The sequence below is a fragment of the Eptatretus burgeri genome, chromosome 12 (assembly GCF_056783735.1).
Source record: "Eptatretus burgeri isolate ZD-2024b chromosome 12, Ebu_testis_v1, whole genome shotgun sequence".
Lineage (NCBI taxonomy): Eukaryota > Metazoa > Chordata > Myxini > Myxiniformes > Myxinidae > Eptatretus > Eptatretus burgeri.
Window position 1 is genome coordinate 72,746,261 of NC_140972.1, and position 22,906 is coordinate 72,769,166.

Here is a 22,906-nt window from a genome sequence, read left to right on the forward strand (position 1 = left end):
GTTGAAATTTAAAACATGTATTCTGCATCGCTGCTAAATAATAATTGTGAAGTTTCACGTCGATCGAATAAGTGGTTCATTGTGAATTGTGAATCGAATACTGATCAGATGTAGCATTCTACATATACATTTATGGCGTCATAAAAAAGGACAAATGTGTCCAAGAGCCGCGTCCTAAAGGTTTTGTCTTCACAAGAACAAGAAGAACAAGAAGAACAAGAAGAACAAGAAGAACAAGAAGAAGAAGAAGAACAACAACAACAACAACAACAACAACAACAACAACAACAACAACAACAACAACGCGGAGCTCTCTTAGAGCCAGCGTTTGCAACACGACGTGGCTAAAAATCATACTCGTTCCCCATGAGGAGTACTTGCCGTGTGCCAAGTTTCAATTTTTTCCGTAGTGCAGTTTCAGAGAGAGATACAGAGATCCAAAGTTTTTCCGTTTTTCCAAAATGGCTGCCAAACCACGTGACCTATGACGTCATAATTATCAATGAAACATTCCACTTGAGTAGTTGCTCCTTTGGTGAGAATTTCGTCTCAATCTGACGAGCAGTTGCGGAGAAAAATACGAAAGTTCTGTGCGGACAATCAAACAGACAGACAGACACAGACGGACAGACGGACAAACAGACACAAATGACATACCCTCTCCTCCGGCGAGGGTAAAAAAAATTAGCAATCATTTAAATTACTCGATGCTTTTGCAATTATGAAACACACTGCATTTCATGGCAAATGTAAATAAGTGATGTTCGAAATAGAAGGAACAACCTACCACACAGCGCTTATGCAGGTTCACCAATACCACAGGAAACTCTATTATTTCATGTTGATATTCACGCTGGCCTTTTTCACATGTAGCTTCAAAGTCCACCACACAAAGATACTCCAAAAAAGGAGGATTCAAGGACTTTCCTGGAGAATTGTTCTTGCCAAAAAGCATGCGCTTCTGTGGAACACACGGATACTTTGCGGCCTTCTTCGACATGCCCCCCTGCTTCACCGGAACTTCCTGCTGCTCTTTTGGAGTGTCCCCCTCCTTTGCAGACTTCGTCGTCTTCTTTTTCGCTAGCTTCCTTGGTGCATTGTCCTGCTTCGCCGGCATGTCGACTGACATGTCCCCTTGCTTTGCCGACTTCTTTGGTGTGTCTTCCTGCAGATCCTTCAGAGCGTACCCCTGCTTCTGCTTCTCTGACGTCTTCTTTGGAGCGTCCCCCTGCTTCTGCTTCTCCGATGTCATCTTTGAAGCATCCCCCTGCTTCTGCTTCTCCGATGTCATCTTTGGAGCGTCCCCCTGCTTCTGCTTCTCTGACGTTATCTTTGGAGTGTCCCCCTGCTTCTGCTTCTCTGACATCTTCTTCGGAGCATCCCCCTGCTTCTGCTTCTCTGACGTCTTCTTTGGAGCATCGCCTTGCTTCTGCTTCTCCAAAGTCTTCTTCGGAGCGTCCCCTTGCTTCTGCTTCTCTGACGTCATCTTCGGAGCATCCCCCTGCTTCTGCTTCGCTGACGTCTTCTTCGGAGCGTCCCCCTGCTTCTGCTTCTCCGAAGTCTTCTTCGGAGCGTCCCCCTGCTTCTGCTTCTCCGACGTCATCTTCAGAGCATCCCCCTGCTTCTGCTTCTCCGAAGTCTTCTTCGGAGCATCCCCCTGCTTCTGCTTCTCCGAAGTCTTCTTCGGAGCATCCCCCTGCTTCTGCTTCTCCAAAGTCTTCTTCGGAGCATCCCCCTGCTTCGCTACATATCCCTGCTTCGCCGGGCTCTGCAACAGGTCCTGTGTACCTCTGCAAATTAAATGCATGTGGGGCCAATGTTAATTGAAAGAGTACCACACAAGTATGTAGATCATACAAATTCTCAACACAAGATTTCCTTGTACTGTGTAACATTTATCACTGCATAACATCATTGTTATCTTATGCAAACCAATAAGGTGGGGTCTACCATCAAAATAAAAACAAAGGAATCTTTTTAAAGTATGGCATGGTTCAGTGTGAGAACAATGGAATAAAATGCTGTTTATTTTACATAGTGAAATAAAAGTTGGAATTCCTTCATGAATCCCACCATTTGTAACTTATTCTTTCTTGTAACCAGGCTTGCAAAAGCAAGGTCAGTTCCCAAATGAGATCAGTGTTCAATGTGTGTCTTATTACGGCTCCAAATGGGATTTCTGCCCTTGTCCGGATGTCTGTCAGGTTATTTATTTATTATTGCTGTGCTTTCACTTATAGACAGGGGCGTAGTGGTGTTGGAACACGCACGAGCGCAGCTCCAGCAACTCAATCCACCTGAAGCAGAGCTAAGCTCTGCAAAAGTAAGAATTTACTTTTTATTTTTAGAAAATACTCATGTTCACAATCAGTTGAGTTATTGCACTTTGTGTGCTTTCATGGCCAAATAACTGGGGACAAAGCTTGTCCCGAAGCTTGTGATTGTCAATATGTTGGACACTGGCTATGGAGCGATATTATAACATTACAGGTTTATAGGCAACACAGACCCGTATTAATTGCCGAATACAGCAAGGTCCAGAAGCGAGACAAACTTTCCAACCATTCTATATCCAGATTAAGTGAATTATCCTTGGTTTACTGAAAGCATTTACACCCTGTAAGTCATGAAGGCATGGAACACTTTGGATGCCTACAACTAGCTCAAGTCAGGTTGGATCAGTGATGCGACCATTCTTGTAAAGAAAGGCCATCATGTTGTACGAGCAAAAATAGGCCGATAATTCATCAATGACATGGACTCGTGTTGGCAGGGCAGATAAGCACGATGTTATACATGCTAACATTATGCTCATCTGCTCTGCGATCTCCTTCAATACTGTCCGATGTTTTGCCTGGCCCAAAGATATATCTTCTATTGTCAACTCCAAGAAAGACACTAACCAATGTGGAACTCAACTAAACAACTACTGCTGGAGGACAGGATGTCCAGTTTAACATCCATCCAAGGAACGGCACACACATCGATGAATCACCCTGCCTGTGAAGTTTATAGCTGGGTCAGGATTGGAACCAAGGATAGAACATCTCAGGTGTGTGCATACCTCTAGGCCATCCTACCAGCCCTTACCACCTGTACAAAAAAAGAAGTTAAAATACATAGTTTAGTCGAAAAACTGTGATTAGAGACTAACTCATCTGACTTTTTCTAAAAGGGGATTCTGAATTGTGAGATTAAGTGGGTGACTGTGTTTTATCACGGGAAAATGTGCACATTTTATCATTCATTTTTGGGTGACAAATGGTTAGGCCTAAGTCACATTTGCTCTACGGCGAGGATACGGCGGCCGTACCCCCCCCCTCCCGAATTGACAGAACCGTGCGGCGGCCGCAGAGTTTCTGAGGTGGCCTCAGGGTGGCCCTACGCCGTTTGGCTATTTATTACAGGCCATAGGGTCGTCGTGGAATTATAACGCGGAGTTATAACTTTTTTCATTTCTACGTTCGCCGTAGCAATTCGACAAGCCGAAACAAAAGAACTGGTAAAAAATAAAAAAGAACCCACTCGTTACCGTCCGTCTGGCCGCACGTTCAGCTTAGGGCCCCCCTGCGGTTGCCTTGCATCTGCCTTTAAAATACTATGGCCTCCGCAGGAACGCCCTAAGGTCACCGTGCAACATCAAATCAAAGACCGTACGGCACCCACACGTTTTCGGTCTCCACAATTTATAAATACGCCGTGCGGCCCCCCAAAAATAAAAACATGTGACTGCTACATTGTGACCGTGACAATACTGCGGCCGCCCTATAATTGCTAGTGGCCGTACATTTTGTAGACCCCACGGCCGCCGTGGCAAACGTGACTTAGGCCTCAGCATCACGTCTGCAACATTTTTTTCATCACGTCTGCAATCTGCTTTATGAAGCACGGTTTCGCACACTCCATGTACGCAACATTATTTTGTGGATTTACAACGTACAATCGATGATTATTGAAAATTAGTCGTTTGAAAACAATGGGGGGGGGATGAAAAAAATTAAAAGAATTACAAATACAACATTACTATAATCCAGTTTAATGACCAGAATTTGGAAATGCACCGCAACACTCCGCCCTCCCCAACCTCCTTTACCCATCTAATACAGTATGTGCCGGAATGAACTTCCTTGTGCATACAGCATGAAAAAAAAATAGAAAGAAAAAGGTTACTTATCAAAACTTGTCTTAACAAGAGCTGCACATAAAAATGACATCTTGCAGCCATAATTTCCACATCAATGAGTGAACTGCACAAATTTTCTTTGGTTCAGTTTAAGCAATATACCTCTATACCTGAAACAAATCACTGTCACACAAAACCCATTTTTTCATTGCACAAGTGTTATAATGCTCTGTTGATGATGGCAACTGCTCAGATGCTCAAGCAGTTTCTGAAGCCAAACAAAGCACCAAGGAATTTGAGCAACCCAAAAATGCAAAGGAGGAGGAGGAGATCAGTACCATACTCTGTGCAGAGCATTGGTGCTGCTTAAGCATTCTCCTTGGCTATTCATCTTCGTGCAATATGCAGAGCTGGATAATAAGCTGGATAATAATCCTGCTATATGCAGAGCTGGATAATAAACATAAGGCTTGTAGCATGGTATTGTGTACACTGTGGTCCTAAATGAGGAGAAAGCTTAGAAATTTAACCCAGTTTTAATAAGATAAACAATCTTAATATTATGTAATGCCCAAGTGTCTGTGCTTTCAGAAAATGTATACTTTGCTATGGGTCCTATGGATATAGTTGCTTACAAAGCATGTTTTTTATCCAAACACAGGCTATTTTTTCCATTGTTATAGCTCATTTTTTAGAAATGGATTACATGTATGATTGTACATGTTGTCCAAAATGGTTGAAAATGCATTTTTGTTTGATATATATATATGTATATATATATATATATATATATATATATATATATATATATATATATATATATATATATATATATATATATATATATATATATATATATATATATATATATTGTTGTGGTTACCAAATTCGCAAACCACCATTCAGGTCCCTTAGGTGAGGTATCTCGGTAAGTGCATGTGTAGTTAGGCCCAAACCCGTTGTCTAGTGGGAATACATGTCATTTATGCGTGCTGCGACTCTTCAGGATAGCCGTTTTTCTTTTACTATCTTTATTTTGGACCAACCGCCATGATTACCATCACAACCACAACAACAACCACCAACCACAACGCCGCTTCACCACAACCGCCACGACCTTTACCGTCACAACTCGCCACCATCGCATCACCGTCATCTCGCGCCACTCATGGGCACCGATGCTGGACTCGTGTAGGGCGCACGTTGAACAGCGTGTACAAAATCACGGATTTTGTGCTTCAAAAACGACACACGCCCACTTTTTGCCGTCCAATCGGTGAGCGAGGGGCGAATTGGCCCCGCCCCCAGGGCGATCGATATATGCAAATTTGTGGATCAAAAAGCCTTCACGCCCACTTTTTCTCGGGCCAATGGGGAGCGAGGTGAAAGGTCAAAGGGAGGGGGTCAAAGGCGAAGTTACGGGGGGGGATAAAAGGACGGTGTTCGTCAGTCAGAGGGAAGTCGAAAAGGAGAACGAGAACGAAAAGGAGAACGAGAACGAAAAGGAGAACGAGAACGAGGAGGAGAACGAGAACGAGAAGGAGTCGGAACGGAGGGGACGAGTGTGGAAGTCTGGAGCCCGAAGCCTGCAGTGGCTGGAGAAGCTGAAGAGAGTCGGACGAGGGGGTGCTCGCGTCGGTGCCAGGAGCTGCACGCCCGAGGGAGGCCGGCAGCGCGACCTGGCCGAGGTGGAGACGCACACCAGGGATAATAAAGATCCTCTATACCCCGAGCATCAGCAACCCCCTCCTGTTTCCCCCCGCGCTGAGATAGTGCGACCAAGGGGGCCCCGTTCCCACCCCCTACCAGACACCGTCCACGAGGCCCGCGGGTTGCGGGGCCATCGCCGCTCCGCGTCTCATCACCAGACGGGTAGGCCCGACCCGGTCTCGGCCTCAGGCCTGCCTCATTCTTGAGGGTATTTCTTTTCCTTGGTTTTGGGTATGTGTTGTCGGCGCCGTCTGTGAAGTAGAATTGTATAAGTGTTGCCGTGTGCTCGGTAGTCGGTATTAGCTCTGCACTGTGTTTTCACTTTTATATTTGCTTTTTGTGTAAATGGAAGTGTGTTTTCTTTTTTTTGTGTGCATTTGGTGGAATTGTATTTGTGTGCTTCCCGTGTGCCGCGAATAAATGTGCTTTATTGTTGAACTGTTCTCCCGCTTCGCTTCGTCTTTTCCTCCATTGAATCCCCACCTTGCTTCACGTAAAGGGTTGGTAGTGGGCTGAATACGCCCGATAATTGATCGAACCGTCGAGGTCGACGATAACACCGCTCGGTTATTCTGATAGTACGGAACGGGTCGCTTAAGTGGCCCGTGTCCGAAGTCGACCTGCGGCGAGGTGCGATCGCCCGGTCTACCCTCCGCGTGGGTACTTAGGTAGTTCGAATTTGGCGAGCAACCCTATCCCACGCGGGGGCTGATTGGCTCGATCGCGGTGAGACCGAAAGGTCCACCCGTGACTGGTTCCCGGCGTTAGTCCGAGAGGGTCACGACTGGATTGTCCGTCCGGTGGGCGACGTGCCGCGATTCGAGTTACGTGGCCGTCGCACGCCGGCGGGCGCGAAAACCGCAACACTGGTGTCAGGAGTGGGATACAAATTCATCGCCCTCCTCGCGGCACTGGTATCGGAGACAGGAAAACGGGCTCTCCTGTCTCCGGCTAAATTCACGGGAATCGGTCCAGGGGTGAGAGAAGCGACCCCCGATTCCCTCCAAATTACGAGCGAGCAAATTAACCCTTCACGAGAAGCAAGATGGCGTCTCAAGGCGAGCGGGAGCTGGGGGTATTAGAAATGGATGTAGAATGTGTAGAATACATGGTCCAGGATGGAATCCCCGAGCAGGAAATGTTGCTTGTGCAGGAACACGGACTCGCCCAACTGAACCCAGGGCCCGAGGTGGGTGCGGCAGCGGCCGCGGTGTATGACACCTCCCCCCCCCCTCTCCACCAAGACCCTTCCCCAACCCCTGCCGAAACGGCTCAGCTGAGTGCATCCAACATGGCCCAGCTATGCGCCATGCTGGCGGCAATGAACGAAAAGATGAATGCGAAAATGATCGAAAAAATGGATGCAAACACAAATGAAATGAAAAACGAAATGAAAGGCATGAACGAAAAGATGGATACATACACAAATGAAATGAAAAACGGAATGAAAGGCATGAACGAAAAGATGGATACAAATACAAATGAAGTGAAAACGACGATGGATGCGAATACACAGCACATGAAGGAAGAGATGAAAAAGCTGCGGGGTGAGACGCAGAACATGGGCCGAAGCCTGCAGGCGGGCATGAAGGCCGTGACAAAGGAAATAATAATAGTGGAGACAAGGGAGGTAAAGGGTGAAGAGTTGGCAGTGACGGTAGCCGGGAAGGGAACCATAGAGGAGAGACTACACGAGGAAGACGGGGTAAGTGACGCACACACACACACAGAGGTAGTGGAGGATAATGGGGGTGAGCTGGCGGACTGGGTGGAGACCCAGTGCGAGCACCTGGATGGCCTCCTCCAGGAACGAGGGGAGGGAGTCTGCCCCCTTGAGGCAAGTCACGACCAGGTGAGTTCGGTCGTGCTTTGCGAGGTTGAGAGGACGGGTGCTGTGGACAGGTGCTTGGAGAGCTTGGGGGGTATAGAGGCCCCGGAGACCCTTGTGGGGACACGAATCCCCAGTGTGGTTGTCCCTGTGTGTGTGGTGCAAGGTGTGAGTGCGTCCCCGTGTGTGGAAGCGACCCCGTGTGTGAGTGGTGTGGTGGCGATGGTGCCAGAGTGCGTGCTTCCCAGCACGCCGGGTGTGGATGGGGCACCGTGTGTGAGTGAGGCCGTGTGTGTGAGTGAAACGCCCAGTATGAGTGAGGCACCACGTGTGAGTGGTGTGGTGGCGATGGTGCCGGAGTACGTGCTTCCCAGCACGCCGTGTGTGGATGAGGCACGGAGTGTGAGTGAGGAACCGCGGGTTGGTGCCCCCGCGAGTGTGGGTGAGGCACCGTGTGTGAGTGAGGCCGTGTGTGTGGATGAAACGGCCAGTATGAGTGAGGCACCGCGGGTGAGTGCCCCCGCGTGTGTGAGTGAGGCACGGAGTGTGGATGAGGCACCGCGGGTGAGTGCCCCAGCACGCGTGAGTGAGCGGCCGTGTGCAAGGTCGCTGTGTGCAAGGGAGACCGTGTGTGTGTGAGAGAGCGGTATGTGAGGGAGATGTCGGTTGGCATGCGGGAGCACGCAGCCGCGTCTCCCGGTGTGAATGTGATTGAGTGGACTGTGTGCGTCGTAACACGCAGGTGTGCGTGGGTTGAATGGCGACGACGGCGACAGAGGAGAGAAAGCCGAGTAGCGGCTGTAGTTGTTTCGGGGACCGTGCCGGGTTCACCCAGCAGTGAGCACGCGGTTCGTGCTGTGCAACGCACGAGACCGCCACGTGCTCGCTTGCGAGAGTGAAGTCCCGGTCCGGAAACGCACGCGGTGGATTTGCCGATCCCGCGGACGGACAAAGTTTAGGCAGGTAAATGGATTTGGACCGGACGGGTTCTCCACGCGATCGTGTGTGTTGAGCTCCAACGGGCAAAGCACACGTGTTCGCGTGGGGAACCCCTCGAGACGTGGGGCTTGTGTTTTTTTTTATGCGCACGGTGACGTCATGGCTGCACGTGTGGTTGGAATCCGGCAGGAGGGGTATCCCGGCCGGATGGGACCGTCCAAGGGAGGACGAGGAACACGTGCAGCTGCATGACGTCACGGGCAGGTGCAAAGTGCGCGAGCTCTGAGTTGCCGCGCAGGTGCTGCGCATGTAAAGAGAAAAAAAGGAAAACAGCAAGCCTCACTTTCGGGTGCACAGGATTCCTGGGCAAAGGGTGGAAGACCCCCTTGACCCTGGGCACAGGATGGAAACTAGTTAGGGGGAAGGGTTAGCTTAGTTAGACCGACTTCATGGGGCAGGGGTAAGTCCTCATGGAGTCCGTGGAATGGATTAGTTAGAGGGATTTAGATGAGCTTTAGGTTGGAAAATGGGAAATGATTTATGATTTATTTGGAGACATGGACAGACTTGTGAATGTGTAGTGGGGACGTAGTTTAGCTACGTAGTGTTAAATGGAACGTGCTGTAGTATAAGGGACGACGTGGGAGCACGAGTTAGTTAGGGGAGGTAGTTAGAAGGATGGCAGAGTTCAGTGGTGTGTGTGTTGAAGAGTTGGTGAGTTGTGAGGTGAGTACTTGTTGAGTGAGTGAGGCCAGCGGGTCTGTGTGAGTGGAGTGAATGGGGAATGCATGGTGCGAAGAGTGATTGGGGGGAGGAGTGACTCCCGCCCAAGGGACCCCGGGGTCAGAGTAAAGTGAGTTAGCTGGGTTAGTCAAATTGAAAAATGGAGGTCGTTTTGCTGTTGGTGGGAAAGTAGGCTCGAGACCCATTTGGAGGGGTGCAGGAGCCCTGTTGACGGGCTTGGGAGCGTGGCTGCGAAAGGTGAGTATCGCTGAGTGGGTACCCCGGGCACCAGGCTAGTCGGCCGCGGTAGGCCATGGGCCCATGGGGGGCCGGGATAGAGTAGTGGGCACGGGTGCGCCTGCTTGGTGCGGGGCCCGGGGCGCCATTAGCCGCGTGGGCAGTGTTGTGGGCACGGGTGACCCTCGGAAAGGGGCCCGGGAGGCCGGCCTGCCACGTGTGCGTTTCAGGGGAGGTGCCATGGGGGGCACTCCCCGGTGTTAGGGAGCTGGTAGGCTCGGAGGCAGTGTAGTGCCCGGGGGTGCCATAGCGGGAGATTCGGCAGAGGGTCGTGCCTGCCAAAGGGAGCCACGTGTCCCAGCCAGGAGACCGTGTGAGGGCAAGGAGAGAAAATTGGGGGGCGAGGCCCGAAATTGTGAGGACACCAACACAGGCGACGGGAATCTGAGTTGTTAGAACCAATAGTTTAAGCGAGAGGCGCTTGTTGAAAGCCCCGGGGTAGTTTAACAGTTAAATGGTTAGGGTAGATTAGGAGATGTACCCCTCCGCACCATCCATCCCCTCGCTCTCGTTGTGGGCCGCTGGACCCACTTTGGGTTAGATCGCCGAACTCTGGGGAGGCCATTCTGAGGCTTGAGTTGGGCCTCGACACAGGACGTTAGCTCTCCATTATTCCCCTCCGGGAAGGGAACGTAGGGGTTGGGAGTAGGCTAGGTGACAGGATAGGTTAGCCGAACAAAGACGATAAAGGGGGTTAGGGGACGATTTATAGTGGGGAAGTAAAAGAAAAAAATAATAATAACAAAAAAATAAGTTGGGGCTAAATTGGGGTTTGACAAATTAAGGGAGTGGGTATGTACAGTGACAGGCAAAGGCGATAGGTTGGGAGGGAGACAGGTAGGTAGGTCCGAGCCCGCCTTCCAAGTGGCCAGCACCACCGCACTCCCTCCACCAACCTCCACTGACGGCAAAAGCTGGCCAGCTTCATCTGCTGGCTGTGTTACTGCAAGGCGGAGGCCGGCCAACTTCATCGGCAGCTGTGTGCTGCAAGGCCTGTGCCGGCCAGTTCATCTGCTGGCTGTTTTTCTTCGAGGCCTGTGCCGGCCAGTTCGTCTGCCGGCTGTGTTTGCCTGCAGCGGCCTTCTTCTGCGGGCTGTGTTTGCCTGCTCACCTTTGCCATGCCATGCCCACTGCCCATGTTCACCAGCCCCGTTCAATTTTGCTCTGCCCCCCCCTGTTCATTTCCATGTGCGCCAGGATCAAGGCAACAGTTTGCAAGCTGCGAGAACTGCCCTGTTGGCAGCTACAACACGGGCCTGCAGTGGCAGCCCGTGCACCGTGTTTTGCGTCCATCCATTCATCCATTCATTCGTTGTGCTCATTGCGTGTGCCACTTGAGCTGGCACGGAGACTGCGTTTGTGCAGCCCATGCACCGTTGTGGTTCACTGCATTCAGTTCAAACCGTTCATGCATCCATTCGTTGTGCTCATTGCGTGTGCCACTTGAGCTGGCACGGAGACTGCGTTGTGCAGCCCAAGCACCGTTGTGGTTCACTGCGTTCAGTTCAAAAGGGAAGGCCTTGGACTGCGTGTGAGCAGCCAGCCACGTTCCCTGTCACCTGCATTGTTTTGAGCCAGAGACTGCATGTGGGCAGCCTGGCTCCCTGCTAACTGCTTTCTTTTTGCAGAGTTCAGTGATCCTGGGCCATGGTTTAGTGTAAAATTTGTAAGTTAAGGTCAAGATGTACTGTAAATATGAGTGCGCCCCCCCGGCATGTCTGTCTAGCGCCGGCAATTTTATTTAAGTCGTCCGTGTGAGTGAGTTTGTTTTGATAGTTACGCAGCCCTCAGGTTATTTATTTTGGGGACACGAATACCATGAATGTCGCACTCAGGGATCCGTAGGTAAAATGTACAAGGGGAAAACTACACATGATGGCACACGAAAATTTGACGACTCGGGACGAGTCTGTAAAAAGGGAAGGGGGTAGTGTTGTGGTTACCAAATTCGCAAACCACCATTCAGGTCCCTTAGGTGAGGTATCTCGGTAAGTGCATGTGTAGTTAGGCCCAAACCCGTTGTCTAGTGGGAATACATGTCATTTATGTGTGCTGCGACTCTTCAGGATAGCCGTTTTTCTTTTACTATCTTTATTTTGGACCAACCGCCATGATTACCATCACAACCACAACAACAACCACCAACCACAACGCCGCTTCACCACAACCGCCACGACCTTTACCGTCACAACTCGCCACAATCGCATCACCGTCATCTCGCGCCACTCATGGGCACCGATGCTGGACTCGTGTAGGGCGCACGTTGAACAGCGTGTACAAAATCACGGATTTTGTGCTTCAAAAACGGATCAAAAACGACACACGCCCACTTTTTGCCGTCCAATCGGTGAGCGAGGGGCGACTGGCCCCGCCCCAGGGCGATCCATATATGCAAATTTGTGGATCAAAAAGCCTTCACGCCCACTTTTTCTCGGGCCAATGGGGAGCGAGGTGAAAGGTCAAAGGGAGGGGGTCAAAGGCGAAGTTACGGGGGGGGATAAAAGGACGGTGTTCGTCAGTCAGAGGGAAGTCGAAAAGGAGAACGAGAACGAAAAGGAGAACGAGAACGAAAAGGAGAACGAGAACGAAAAGGAGAACGAGAACGAGGAGGAGAACGAGAACGAGAAGGAGTCGGAACGGAGGGGACGAGTGTGGAAGTCTGGAGCCCGAAGCCTGCAGTGGCTGGAGAAGCTGAAGAGAGTCGGACGAGGGGGTGCTCGCGTCGGTGCCAGGAGCTGCACGCCCGAGGGAGGCCGGCAGCGCGACCTGGCCGAGGTGGAGACGCACACCAGGGATAATAAAGATCCTCTATACCCCGAGCATCAGCAACCCCCTCCTGTTTCCCCCCGCGCTGAGATAGTGCGACCAAGGGGGCCCCGTTCCCACCCCCTACCAGACACCGTCCACGAGGCCCGCGGGTTGCGGGGCCATCGCCGCTCCGCGTCTCATCACCAGACGGGTAGGCCCGACCCGGTCTCGGCCTCAGGCCTGCCTCATTCTTGAGGGTATTTCTTTTCCTTGGTTTTGGGTATGTGTTGTCGGCGCCGTCTGTGAAGTAGAATTGTATAAGTGTTGCCGTGTGCTCGGTAGTCGGTATTAGCTCTGCACTGTGTTTTCACTTTTATATTTGCTCTTTGTGTAAATGGAAGTGTGTTTTCTTTTTTTGTGTGCATTTGGTGGAATTGTATTTGTGTGCTTCCCGTGTGCCGCGAATAAATGTGCTTTATTGTTGAACTGTTCTCCCGCTTCGCTTCGTCTTTTCCTCCATTGAATCCCCATCTTGCTTCACGTAAAGGGTTGGTAGTGGGCTGAATACGCCCGATAATTAATCGAACCGTCGAGGTCGACGATAACACCGCTCGGTTATTCTGATAGTACGGAACGGGTCGCTTAAGTGGCCCGTGTCCGAAGTCGACCTGCGGCGAGGTGCGATCGCCCGGTCTACCCTCCGCGTGGGTACTTAGGTAGTTCGAATTTGGCGAGCAACCCTATCCCACGCGGGGGCTGATTGGCTCGATCGCGGTGAGACCGAAAGGTCCACCCGTGACTGGTTCCCGGCGTTAGTCCGAGAGGGTCACGACTGGATTGTCCGTCCGGTGGGCGACGTGCCGCGATTCGAGTTACGTGGCCGTCGCACGCCGGCGGGCGCGAAAACCGCAACAATATATATATATATATATATATATATATATATATATATATATATATATATATATATATATATATATATATATATATATATATATCATTATACATAAGAATAGAACAATTCCTCAAAACAGTACATTTTTTTATGACCTTCTGCATATCTCGGCACCTTCAAATGTGTAAAATCTCAGATTTTGCAAAATTTCCCCCAATCATAGTGAAGCTTACAAAATCTTATTCCAGAAATTTGAAATGCATCTGATAGAACATCTTAAAGAGCAATTTACTTCTGCTAAAGTGATGATTTAAAATGGCAAGTTTCAACATGGATCATTACTACATACCAGTTTTTAGGTTCACTTCCACGATTGGGTCAAAAATGTTAGGAAGTACGTAACAAATTGCATTTACCAAGCTGCTACAAAATTACTGGTAGCTATAAGCTTGATTTTATAACAATAGAATAAGTTTACCAAGATGGCCCTCTGATATAAAAATCAATGCCAAAGGCCAGTTTGTGTTCAGCATTCAGAACATCAAAGGTCGTTAGGAAGTACGTAACGTTTTTAAGAAATCTGCACTTTTAATCCTAAGATTAATTAAGAAACCAACTTTGACCCTGTCAGAGCAATAGAAAGAGGAAGAATTAATCTCTGCCCAAATAGATCCTGAATCCCCATGATGTTGGCTAACAAATGATATGCAGAACTTAATCATACAATGACTTTCATTTGTTGGTCCCCCGTGTCCAAAATGTGTACATCATACCTTGCTGCAAGCCATAATTGGCTAAATCGGAATGACAAGGCCAGGACAGTGCAATGCAAAAATAAATGAGAATCAAACTCGGAGGTTTTCACAATAAACAAATCCTTATGTCTCCAGTAATTTTTAAAGGGAATTCGCACATATGTGTGACTTGGATTCCCGCCCCTCATCCTTGTCCTTTCCAGCTGCGACAAAAATGCAATTTCGGCCTCGACACCTCACATTGCTTTGATGTCAATTTTATCCATATGGTTAAACTGCTATTTGAAAATCAATAAAATAAAAAAGGACAAGACAATCAAGAACCACCACCACCATGGAAACTGTATGGTGTGAGATATTTGGCATTTTCAGCTGCAACTTAAAAATATTTTTGAAACAACAAAAAATAGATTAAAACCTCCCTGGAGTACTGTACTTCTAATAATGTAATCATTGAAGAACGACAAATAAAATCAACTGTCTGCATGACCAACTTGTCATTCTAAGCAGTGCAGTGCAACTGAAAACAGCGTGCCTTAGATATAAACTGCAAGTGCCGATTGTACGGGTCTAAAGGCTCGGTCACACCTTGACGTTTTAGCCAGCGTATGCCGATTTTTGAATTTTTTTTCTAAAACGCTGGCACACGTTGAATACGTTATGAGTAAGTTTTGATAACATTGAGAGCACGCTGAAAAACACTGCCATACGTCGTTGTACGTTGGCTTTAAACGTTGTACTTTTTGGTTGTTCTCAAATTTTTTCATGCTTGAAATTTCACGACGTATGCCGGCGTATAACTCACACGTTCCGCTACGCTGGCCACAAGTTGTATGCACGGTCTGCGATCGTTGACAGACGTCAACACATGCAACTTGTAAGTTAATCATAAGTTGAGACACGCCGAGGTAATGTTTAGCGTACCCGAAACTTATTTCTAACCTATGATTAACGTGTTCTTGGCACGTTACGCGATCGTTGCCACACATCGACAGACGTTACTTTTAAGTTATTCATAGGCTGAAAGACGTCGGTATAATGGATCGTCCTTGCGTCAGCGTCCACGGCCACGGCCAGGACACTTATTTGCAGCATTCTTCAAACTTTTCTTCGGCATGACGAGGATGTTCACACTTCGATGTCTAGCTTGGCTATGATTCCAATTGTCCATCGGCAGCGTCTATTTAAAATAGTCGAGTTTGAGCGTTTTAACACGTTCAGAAGAAACGCTTCAAATTTCCAAACCCCAGCATCAAAAAACAAAGGCGAGTGACAGCAATTTAAATCGTTTATTGTAAACAATGAAAATAGCTGAGTGGTACCGTTTAAAAGTCGTTGAGTGTAAAAAAAATCCAATTGTTGAGCGCAAGCGTCTACTTTCAATAGTGGAGATGCAGCCATTTAAATCGTTGAGTTTATCATTTAAATCGTTAAATCGTTAAACGCAAGGACGATCCATCATAACCCACACCCTCCTCCTCACACTCACCTACTACTGCCAACATGAACAAACTACTACTAATACTAATACTAATACTGACACTGATACTGATACTGTTACTGCTGACATGGACATCGACTCAAAAAAGGACTCGAAAACACTGTTGGGTTCCCCTTTTATGAGCAGCATTTTTATATACCAATTCCCAAAACCGCTGGGAACACGTCTTTATATGGCAGTTGTAAGCTAGAAACACGTTAATTTATTTTTTTTTGTCGACCGGAAGACGTCATTGGAATACGTCTACATACGTCGATGTGTGTTGGGACTACGTAAAGAATTGGTTCAAAGCACGTCAAACATAAGTTAGAAATAAGTTTCGCGTAAAAAAGACATTACCGCAACGTGTTTCGACTTATGAGTAGCTTATAAGTAGCCTTTGTGGACGTGTGTAAGCGTCCACATATCGTGTGTAAAACTTATCCCCATCGCATGCGGAACGTGTGTCATACGCCGAGTACGTCGTAAAATTTTGAACATGTTTAAAATTTCTTGACGTACTCTACTTACTACGACGTATGATAGCGTACTTTATCGTTGTACTCATGTATACCAAACTTACTCGTACCGTATTTGACGTGCCCCAACGTTTTAGACACATTTTTCTTAGGTCGGCATACGCTGGCAAGATCGCCAAGGTGTGACCGCGATGTTGACACTTCCATTTCTACGGCAGTTATGATTCGAATCATTATGCGTCAGCCTTTTAATAGGCTACATGACGACATGGTCGGCGATGCGTGCAACGCGCTTTGCCTAAGTTAGACTATCGTTGGGCATCGGTTGTGTAGGCCGACAACAGGTTCAGCATTCGTTGGTATAAGTTATCTATAACACAACGAAACGTTCTGTGTCCGTTACCAATGCGTTATACATAAGACCAAGTCGCTATGAATACGTCCGAATCTTAAAAAAAAAAAACATCAAAAGTTCAACGTAAGCCAGCGTTTTAGATACATTTTAATACGTTGCCATCGCTGGCTAAAACGTCAAGGTGTGACCGGGCCTTTAGGGAATGTACGTACCGGTTATCCGGCCTGATATTAGACAGATGGATGTGCAGTACTTCCAAATCCAATGCGTTCACCTGCAGTTTGCAAGAAAAGGAAAAGGTAAAATCAAAACCAAAACCAAATCCCCCTCAAACCCTTTTCAAGTTTCCACAATATCACAAGCAGCAACATATAAATATGGAAATAAAATGATGATTAAAATAAAGGTACAAGGTCGAATTTAAAAGACCATTTAGCTTGGTTTGAAAAGGTCCAAGGCAGTAAAAAAAAAATTTAACTCCGATAAATTGGACGACAAAAAAAAGAAATAAAAGAATGGAATTCTGTTCTGCAAATTCTTCCCTCTCACCCTTCTCCCTTAATTCTCACCCCTCACCCTCCCTTTCAAATCTCCCCCTTCATTCCCACTTCTCAAAGCTGCCCCCGATCACACCCACAAAGCTGCCTCCTTCCCCCACCTTCTCTCTTCCATCTCTTTCCTCCACCTCCTCCAATCTCCCACTTCTCTTTGCCCCTCTCTTATTATTCCCCACAAAGACTCATCCCTTCACCACCGAGCCCTTTGTCCTCCTCCCCTTCTGACCCTTTCCCCAAGCTCTCCTGCAATCTCCTAAAAAACTGTCGACAACTCTCCCTACCTCTACCTCTCCTCCCTCATCCTACCCTCCCCCTCCCCTCCCCTGCAACCAAAGCCTCCTCCCCTTCCTCTTCCTCAACAGTGTGGACCTCAAACATCCAAGGCCTTCGCTCTAACCTGACTGATCACTCCATACAGGTTGCCACTGACAAACCAGACATAATATGCTTGAAATAATCTTTCCTCCTTTAAGATGTCTCTGACTCCCTAGTTTCTCTCCCTGGTTACTCACTCCTCCAGTATATGATAGACCTGAGCCTCATCCTGGTGGTGGGGTTGCTCCCTTTATCAAAAACTCAATTCCTCACTCTCCAAGCACTGCCCTCACTCCTCCACACCCCAAGGAATACCTCTGGCTACGATGAGCCTCTGGCTACATTACCTCTGGCTAATACCTGAGGTGATGAGCCTCCTGATTGGACAGGGGGGAACCCCCTCCTTTCCTGGGCGGAGTCGGAGTTCTGAGGTGAGGAAACCTCCGCTCACGTCCGTGGTCGAACACACGTGGGCAATGGCGTCGATGGTGCGAAGTAGGAAGGATCGATTGAAGATGTAAAAAACCTGACTATAAAAGAAACCCGCAGCGCACACATGAAATTCCCATTAGACATAAGGGAGGGGACTCTAACTATAAACATATACTTATCAAAATAATTGAACTGCGGGGACTGCTGACTGTCTGTGTGCAGGAGGCTTCCAAATCCGTAACAATACAACTCCCTTTTCCTCATATACTAGGTACGTCTAAAAAACTAATGGGACTGACTTCACAGAAATTTTATTCCAAAAAATATATTGAAATCACAGCTTGTCCCCTTCAAAATAGTTTCCCTCAGGTCTGACACACTTGTCCATCCTCTTCTTCCATGCTTCGATGCACCCCCTGAAGGCTTCTTCTGGAATCCTCCGGAGCTCCATTGTCACGGCCCTTTTGATGGCCTACCCATCAGGAAATCGGGTCCCCTTGATCACCCCCTTGCTTGGGGAAGAGGATAAAATCACAAGGGGCCAAGTCTGGCGAATACGTGGATTGCTCCAGAGTTGGCATGTTCCTCTCCGCCATAAACTGTCAGATGTTCAGGGCACTGTGAGCAGGGGCGTTGTCATGATGGAGCACCCAGGCGTTATTCTCCCACAGATCCCTCCTCTTGTCCCGGACTGATCTCATGAGGCGCCGGAGGATCTCCTTGTCCATGTATTGATTCACTGTTTGACCCTGTGGTAGAAACTCGAAGTGGACGATGCCCTTGATGTCAAAAAACGCGATGAGCATCACCTTGACCTTCGACTTCGAGATCCTTGCTTTCTTTAGTCTTGGTGATGCCAGACTTTTCCACTGATGATTCTGCCGTTTGGTCTCGGGATCGTATTCGAATATCCACGATTCATCGCCAGTACTGACTCTCCCGAGGAGATCTGGACCGTCCTCGAGGCGCTCGATAATGTCTTGACAGACAGTGACTCTTTGCTGTTTCTGGTCCTCAGACAACAGCTTGGGAGACCATCTTTGCGCACACCTTGCGCATTTCGAGATTTTCAGTGATGATGCTCCAGACAGTGTCCTTGTTGATGCAAAGTTCCTCAGCAATCATGCGCACCGTGAATCGACGATCTGCGTGCACCATCTGCTTCACACGTTCAACGTTGTCAGCCGTTCTGTTAGTTGAAGGTCTTCCAGACCGTGGATCGTCTTCAACCTCCTCCTGTCCCTCTTTGAACCTCTTTGAACCTCTTGTGCCATTCAAATGCACATGTACGTGACATCGTTTCTTCCCCATAGACTTGCTACAGCATTGCGAAGGATTCGGAAGGTGTTTTGCCAAGCTTGGCAAGAAACTTCAGATTGGCTCTCTGCTCACGACTCATAGTGCGACGACTCAGACTGGACAACGTGTAAAGCACGACCTGTAAAAAACCACGCAATGAGTGCAGTCAACCATCACCAATCATATATATTTATGACAAACTTTTATACTGACAAAGTGAAGAGCTTGCTGTCAAACCTCGACTCAGAATCTACAACAGGTCCAGACGGCATCAGCTCTCGTGTCCCATAAACCTGCTCCTCTGCTCTTGCTCACCATCTCTCTGTTCTATTCACTCTCTCATTTGCTCAAGGTCATCTACCATCTGCTTGGAAATCAGAAAACATTACCACTCTGCATAACAAAGGTGCAAAAACTGATCCCTGCAACTACAGACCAATCAGCCTGCACCCAATCATCAGCAAGGTCATGGAATCCATTTTCGCTTCTGAGGGCCCTGTCACACCTTGACGTTTTAGCCAGCGTATGGCAACGTATCAAAATGTATCTAAAACGCTGGCGTACGCTGAACTATTGATGTTTTTTCAGTTTTGGGCGTATTCATAACGTATTAGTAATGTTCACAAAACGTTTCAATAACTTATAGATAACATATACCAACGAATGCTTAGCGTGTTGTCGGCGTTCACAACTTATGCCCAACGATAGTCTAACTTATGCATAGCGCGGCAGCGTATCACCGACGATCACGTGGTGAGTCCTATTAAAAGGCTGCCGCTCGACGATTCAAATCATTACCGCACTGGACATCAAAGTGTCAACATCACCATCATGCCCTGTCACACCTTGACGTTTTAGCCAGCATATGCCGATGTATGAAAATTTTGGCGAATACGCTGGCACACGTCGAATACGTTATGGGTAAGTTTTGTATATGTTAAGAGCACGCTGAAGCACGCTGGCATACGTCGTAGTACGCCGAGCTCGTCGACAAATTTTAAGCGTGCTCAAAATTTTTCAACGTATGCCAGCGTGTGACGCACACGTTCTGCATACGCTGACCATAAGGTGTAGGCACGTTATGCGATTGTTGACACACGTTACTTGTAAGTTACTCATAAGTTGAAACACGTCGAGGTAATGTCTAGCATACCCGAAACTTATTTCTAACCTATGAGTAACGTGCTTTGAACCTATGTATAACGTATCTCCAACGCATATTGACGTATGTAGACGTATTTGACGTCTTCCGGACGACCGCAGAACTTTCTGAACGTGTTTCTAACTTACAGCTACCGTATAATGGCGTATTGGCAGCATTTAAGGGAATTGGTATATAAAAATGGGCTTCACAGGAGGAACCCGTCAGTGTTCCAGACTCCATGTTGAGTAGATGTCCATGTCAGTAGTATCAGTAGTAGTCGTAGTAGTCGTAGTAGTAGGTCCATGCTATTAGTAGTAGGTGAGCGTGATGGGGAGGGTGTGGGTGATGATGGATCCTCCTTGCGTTCGCGTCCACGGCCAGGAGATTTCTTTGCAGCATTCTTCGAAGTTTTCTTCGGCATGACGGTGATTTCACACCTTGACGTTTTAGCCAGCGTATCAAAAATGTATGTAAAACGCTGGCGTACGCTGAACTATTGATGTTTTTTTTCAGTTTTGGGCGCATTCATAATGAGTTGAACGTATGCATAACATATTAGTAACGTACACAGAACGTTTTGATAACTTATAGATAACTTATACCAACGAATGCTTCGCATGTTGTCGGCGTTCACAACCTATACCCAACGATAGTCTAACGTATGCATAGCGTGCGGCAGCGTATCGCCGACAATCACGTGGCATAGCCTATTAATAGGCTGCCTCTCGACTATTTAAATGGATGCTGCCGCTCGACGATTTTAATCATAACCAAGCAAGACATCGAAGTGTCAACATCATCGTCATGCTGAAGAGAACTTCGAAGAATGCTGCCAAGAAGTCTCCTGGCCATGGCCGTGGACGCGGACGCAAGGAGGATCCATCAGCACCAAAACCCTCCCCATCACGCTCACCCTCTGACGGAGAGGATGCTGGTTCCAACGCCTCTCGGGCATCGTCGGTGGCATCGATAGCTGTGTCCGTGGCCTCCACCTCCTCTCAGCCAACCCTTACAAAGAAGAGGGCCAAGAAGACACAGTTTTGTCTTGATTTCCAAGAGGAGCAGCTCATGTGCGATTTCCTTCGCGAGAACGTCATCATCTGGGACATCAAGAAGATGGACAACCGGAGGGTGGACAAGAAGGCAAAGCTCTGGGAGGATCAAGGCAAGGCCATGGGGAAGTCTGTCGAGCACCTTTAAGGGTGGTTCAAGTCCCTGCGAGACACCCACACCCGTCTCGACAAGAACAAGAGCGGTGACGGCACCCCGGAAATGACAGAGAGGGAGCAGAGGGTGAAGGCAAACTTTGGCTACCTCAAGACTGTGGTCCGCCATCGTGCTGAGCCCGTCAATAGTGCAAGTATAAACACATATTAATATCAATACTAATATTTATTTATATTAGTTTTACTGTACTACAGATCTCTAAGCAAATTAATCATCGATTACTACAAATCATTGAATTTTCCTCTTATTTTTGCCTTGTAATTTACTAATCAATTGTCATAATTGCAGGGAAAGGAAACCAGTGCAGCACACAGCGGGGACCTCGAGGCTGCCGAGGCTGCCTGTGCAGAGCTCATGGTTGATGACGACAGTATGCCCTCCCCTGTCCCCTATTCATCCTCACAGGGCAAGGCGAAGCATGGCCAGGACGATGACCAGTTGCTGCAGTCACTCCAGAAGAGGGTGCACGAGTCTGAGCTCCTCAAAGTTCTCGCACAGCCTCAGCCCATCACAGCCACCGTAGCCTTCGCCAACTACATGCGTGACAGCCTGGTCAGCATATCTAAGCGCAAGTTCCGGAAGGCAAGGTCACGCTTCACCACCATCCTCAGTGAGCTGTTAGATGAGGAGAGTGATGAGGAAGAACCTCCCATAGTCCACACCTTCCCTGCTCCTGCTTCCGTGCAAACAAGTTTAGCACCAGCTACCTACACCCCCATGGCGTCGGAGATGTACCAGCCACCTCGCCACATGTGGAGATACAAGGCACCGGCTGCATCAGTCTGGGGCTCACAGACAACTGTCTATGTGGACCCGTACATGCAGCAGCCACTGCAGCCACAGTACCAACAGCAGCAGCCTCAGTGCCAGTGGATGATGCCTCCTCCCCCTCAACATGGGTTCCAGCTTCCTCCTCCTCTGATTACGCAGCAGCCAAGCTCCACCTCTGCATCTGCTGCTATAGGCTCAGCTGACCAGGTACTGAACCAGAGCCCAAGCGCCTTTGACACTTGCGGTCAGAGTATGTTTAACATCTCTGGACTCTCAGGAATGCTCAACCTGTCCAGCGATCCTATTGCTGCAAGCACCCCATCTGGGGAGCTGAAGACACCTCCACCACCAGAGAAGAACAACTAGATACAGTGACAGTTGTGTACTTCCCAAGATTCGCAGAGACATTATTTTGGCCATGTTTGTGCCATTTTGTAAATACGTTTGACCAGTGTCATCATGTTTCATTATTTTTCAGAGCACTGAATAAAAGTTGAGCAAACTCTTGATGTTTGTTGATGTTATTTTTTTAAATATTTAATTCATAAACAATAATAAATTATGGCCTTATCCCTTATAGTCTGGGAGCCAAACCCCCAAATTTTAGTGAACCTGGTTTTGTCGGATAAAGTTTTTTTTTCTCTCTTGTTTCTGGTAGTATAGGGCTTGCTTATCCTGAATCAGGGGGTGCCAGATGATATCCCTTGGGGAACTCTTCATATTAACCCTTTTCTATCCAATGTAGCCAAATTCTGAAAGACTCAAGTTTCCACTGTTTCTCAAGAAAGTTTGCTGAACAAAATCTCAAATATACTTACATTCTGCAATA

The 22,906-nt window shown here is 48.0% G+C and overlaps 1 protein-coding gene across 2 annotated transcripts in view; it reads right to left on the reverse strand.

The window, feature by feature from the left end:
- Nucleotides 1-22,906, reverse strand: part of LOC147015906 (uncharacterized) — a 130,992-nt gene that overhangs the window by 39,128 nt on the left and 68,958 nt on the right. Inside the window, exons 2-3 of one of the 2 annotated variants that reach the window (XM_085848513.1) lie at nucleotides 16,545-16,606; nucleotides 788-1,790 (exon numbers count right to left, since the gene is read on the reverse strand). In XM_085848513.1, the coding sequence (XP_085704639.1) occupies nucleotides 788-1,790; nucleotides 16,545-16,606 (1,065 nt within the window). The remainder of the gene's footprint in view (nucleotides 1-787; nucleotides 1,791-16,544; nucleotides 16,607-22,906) is intronic. The other variant, XM_085848514.1, reaches the window with a different exon arrangement.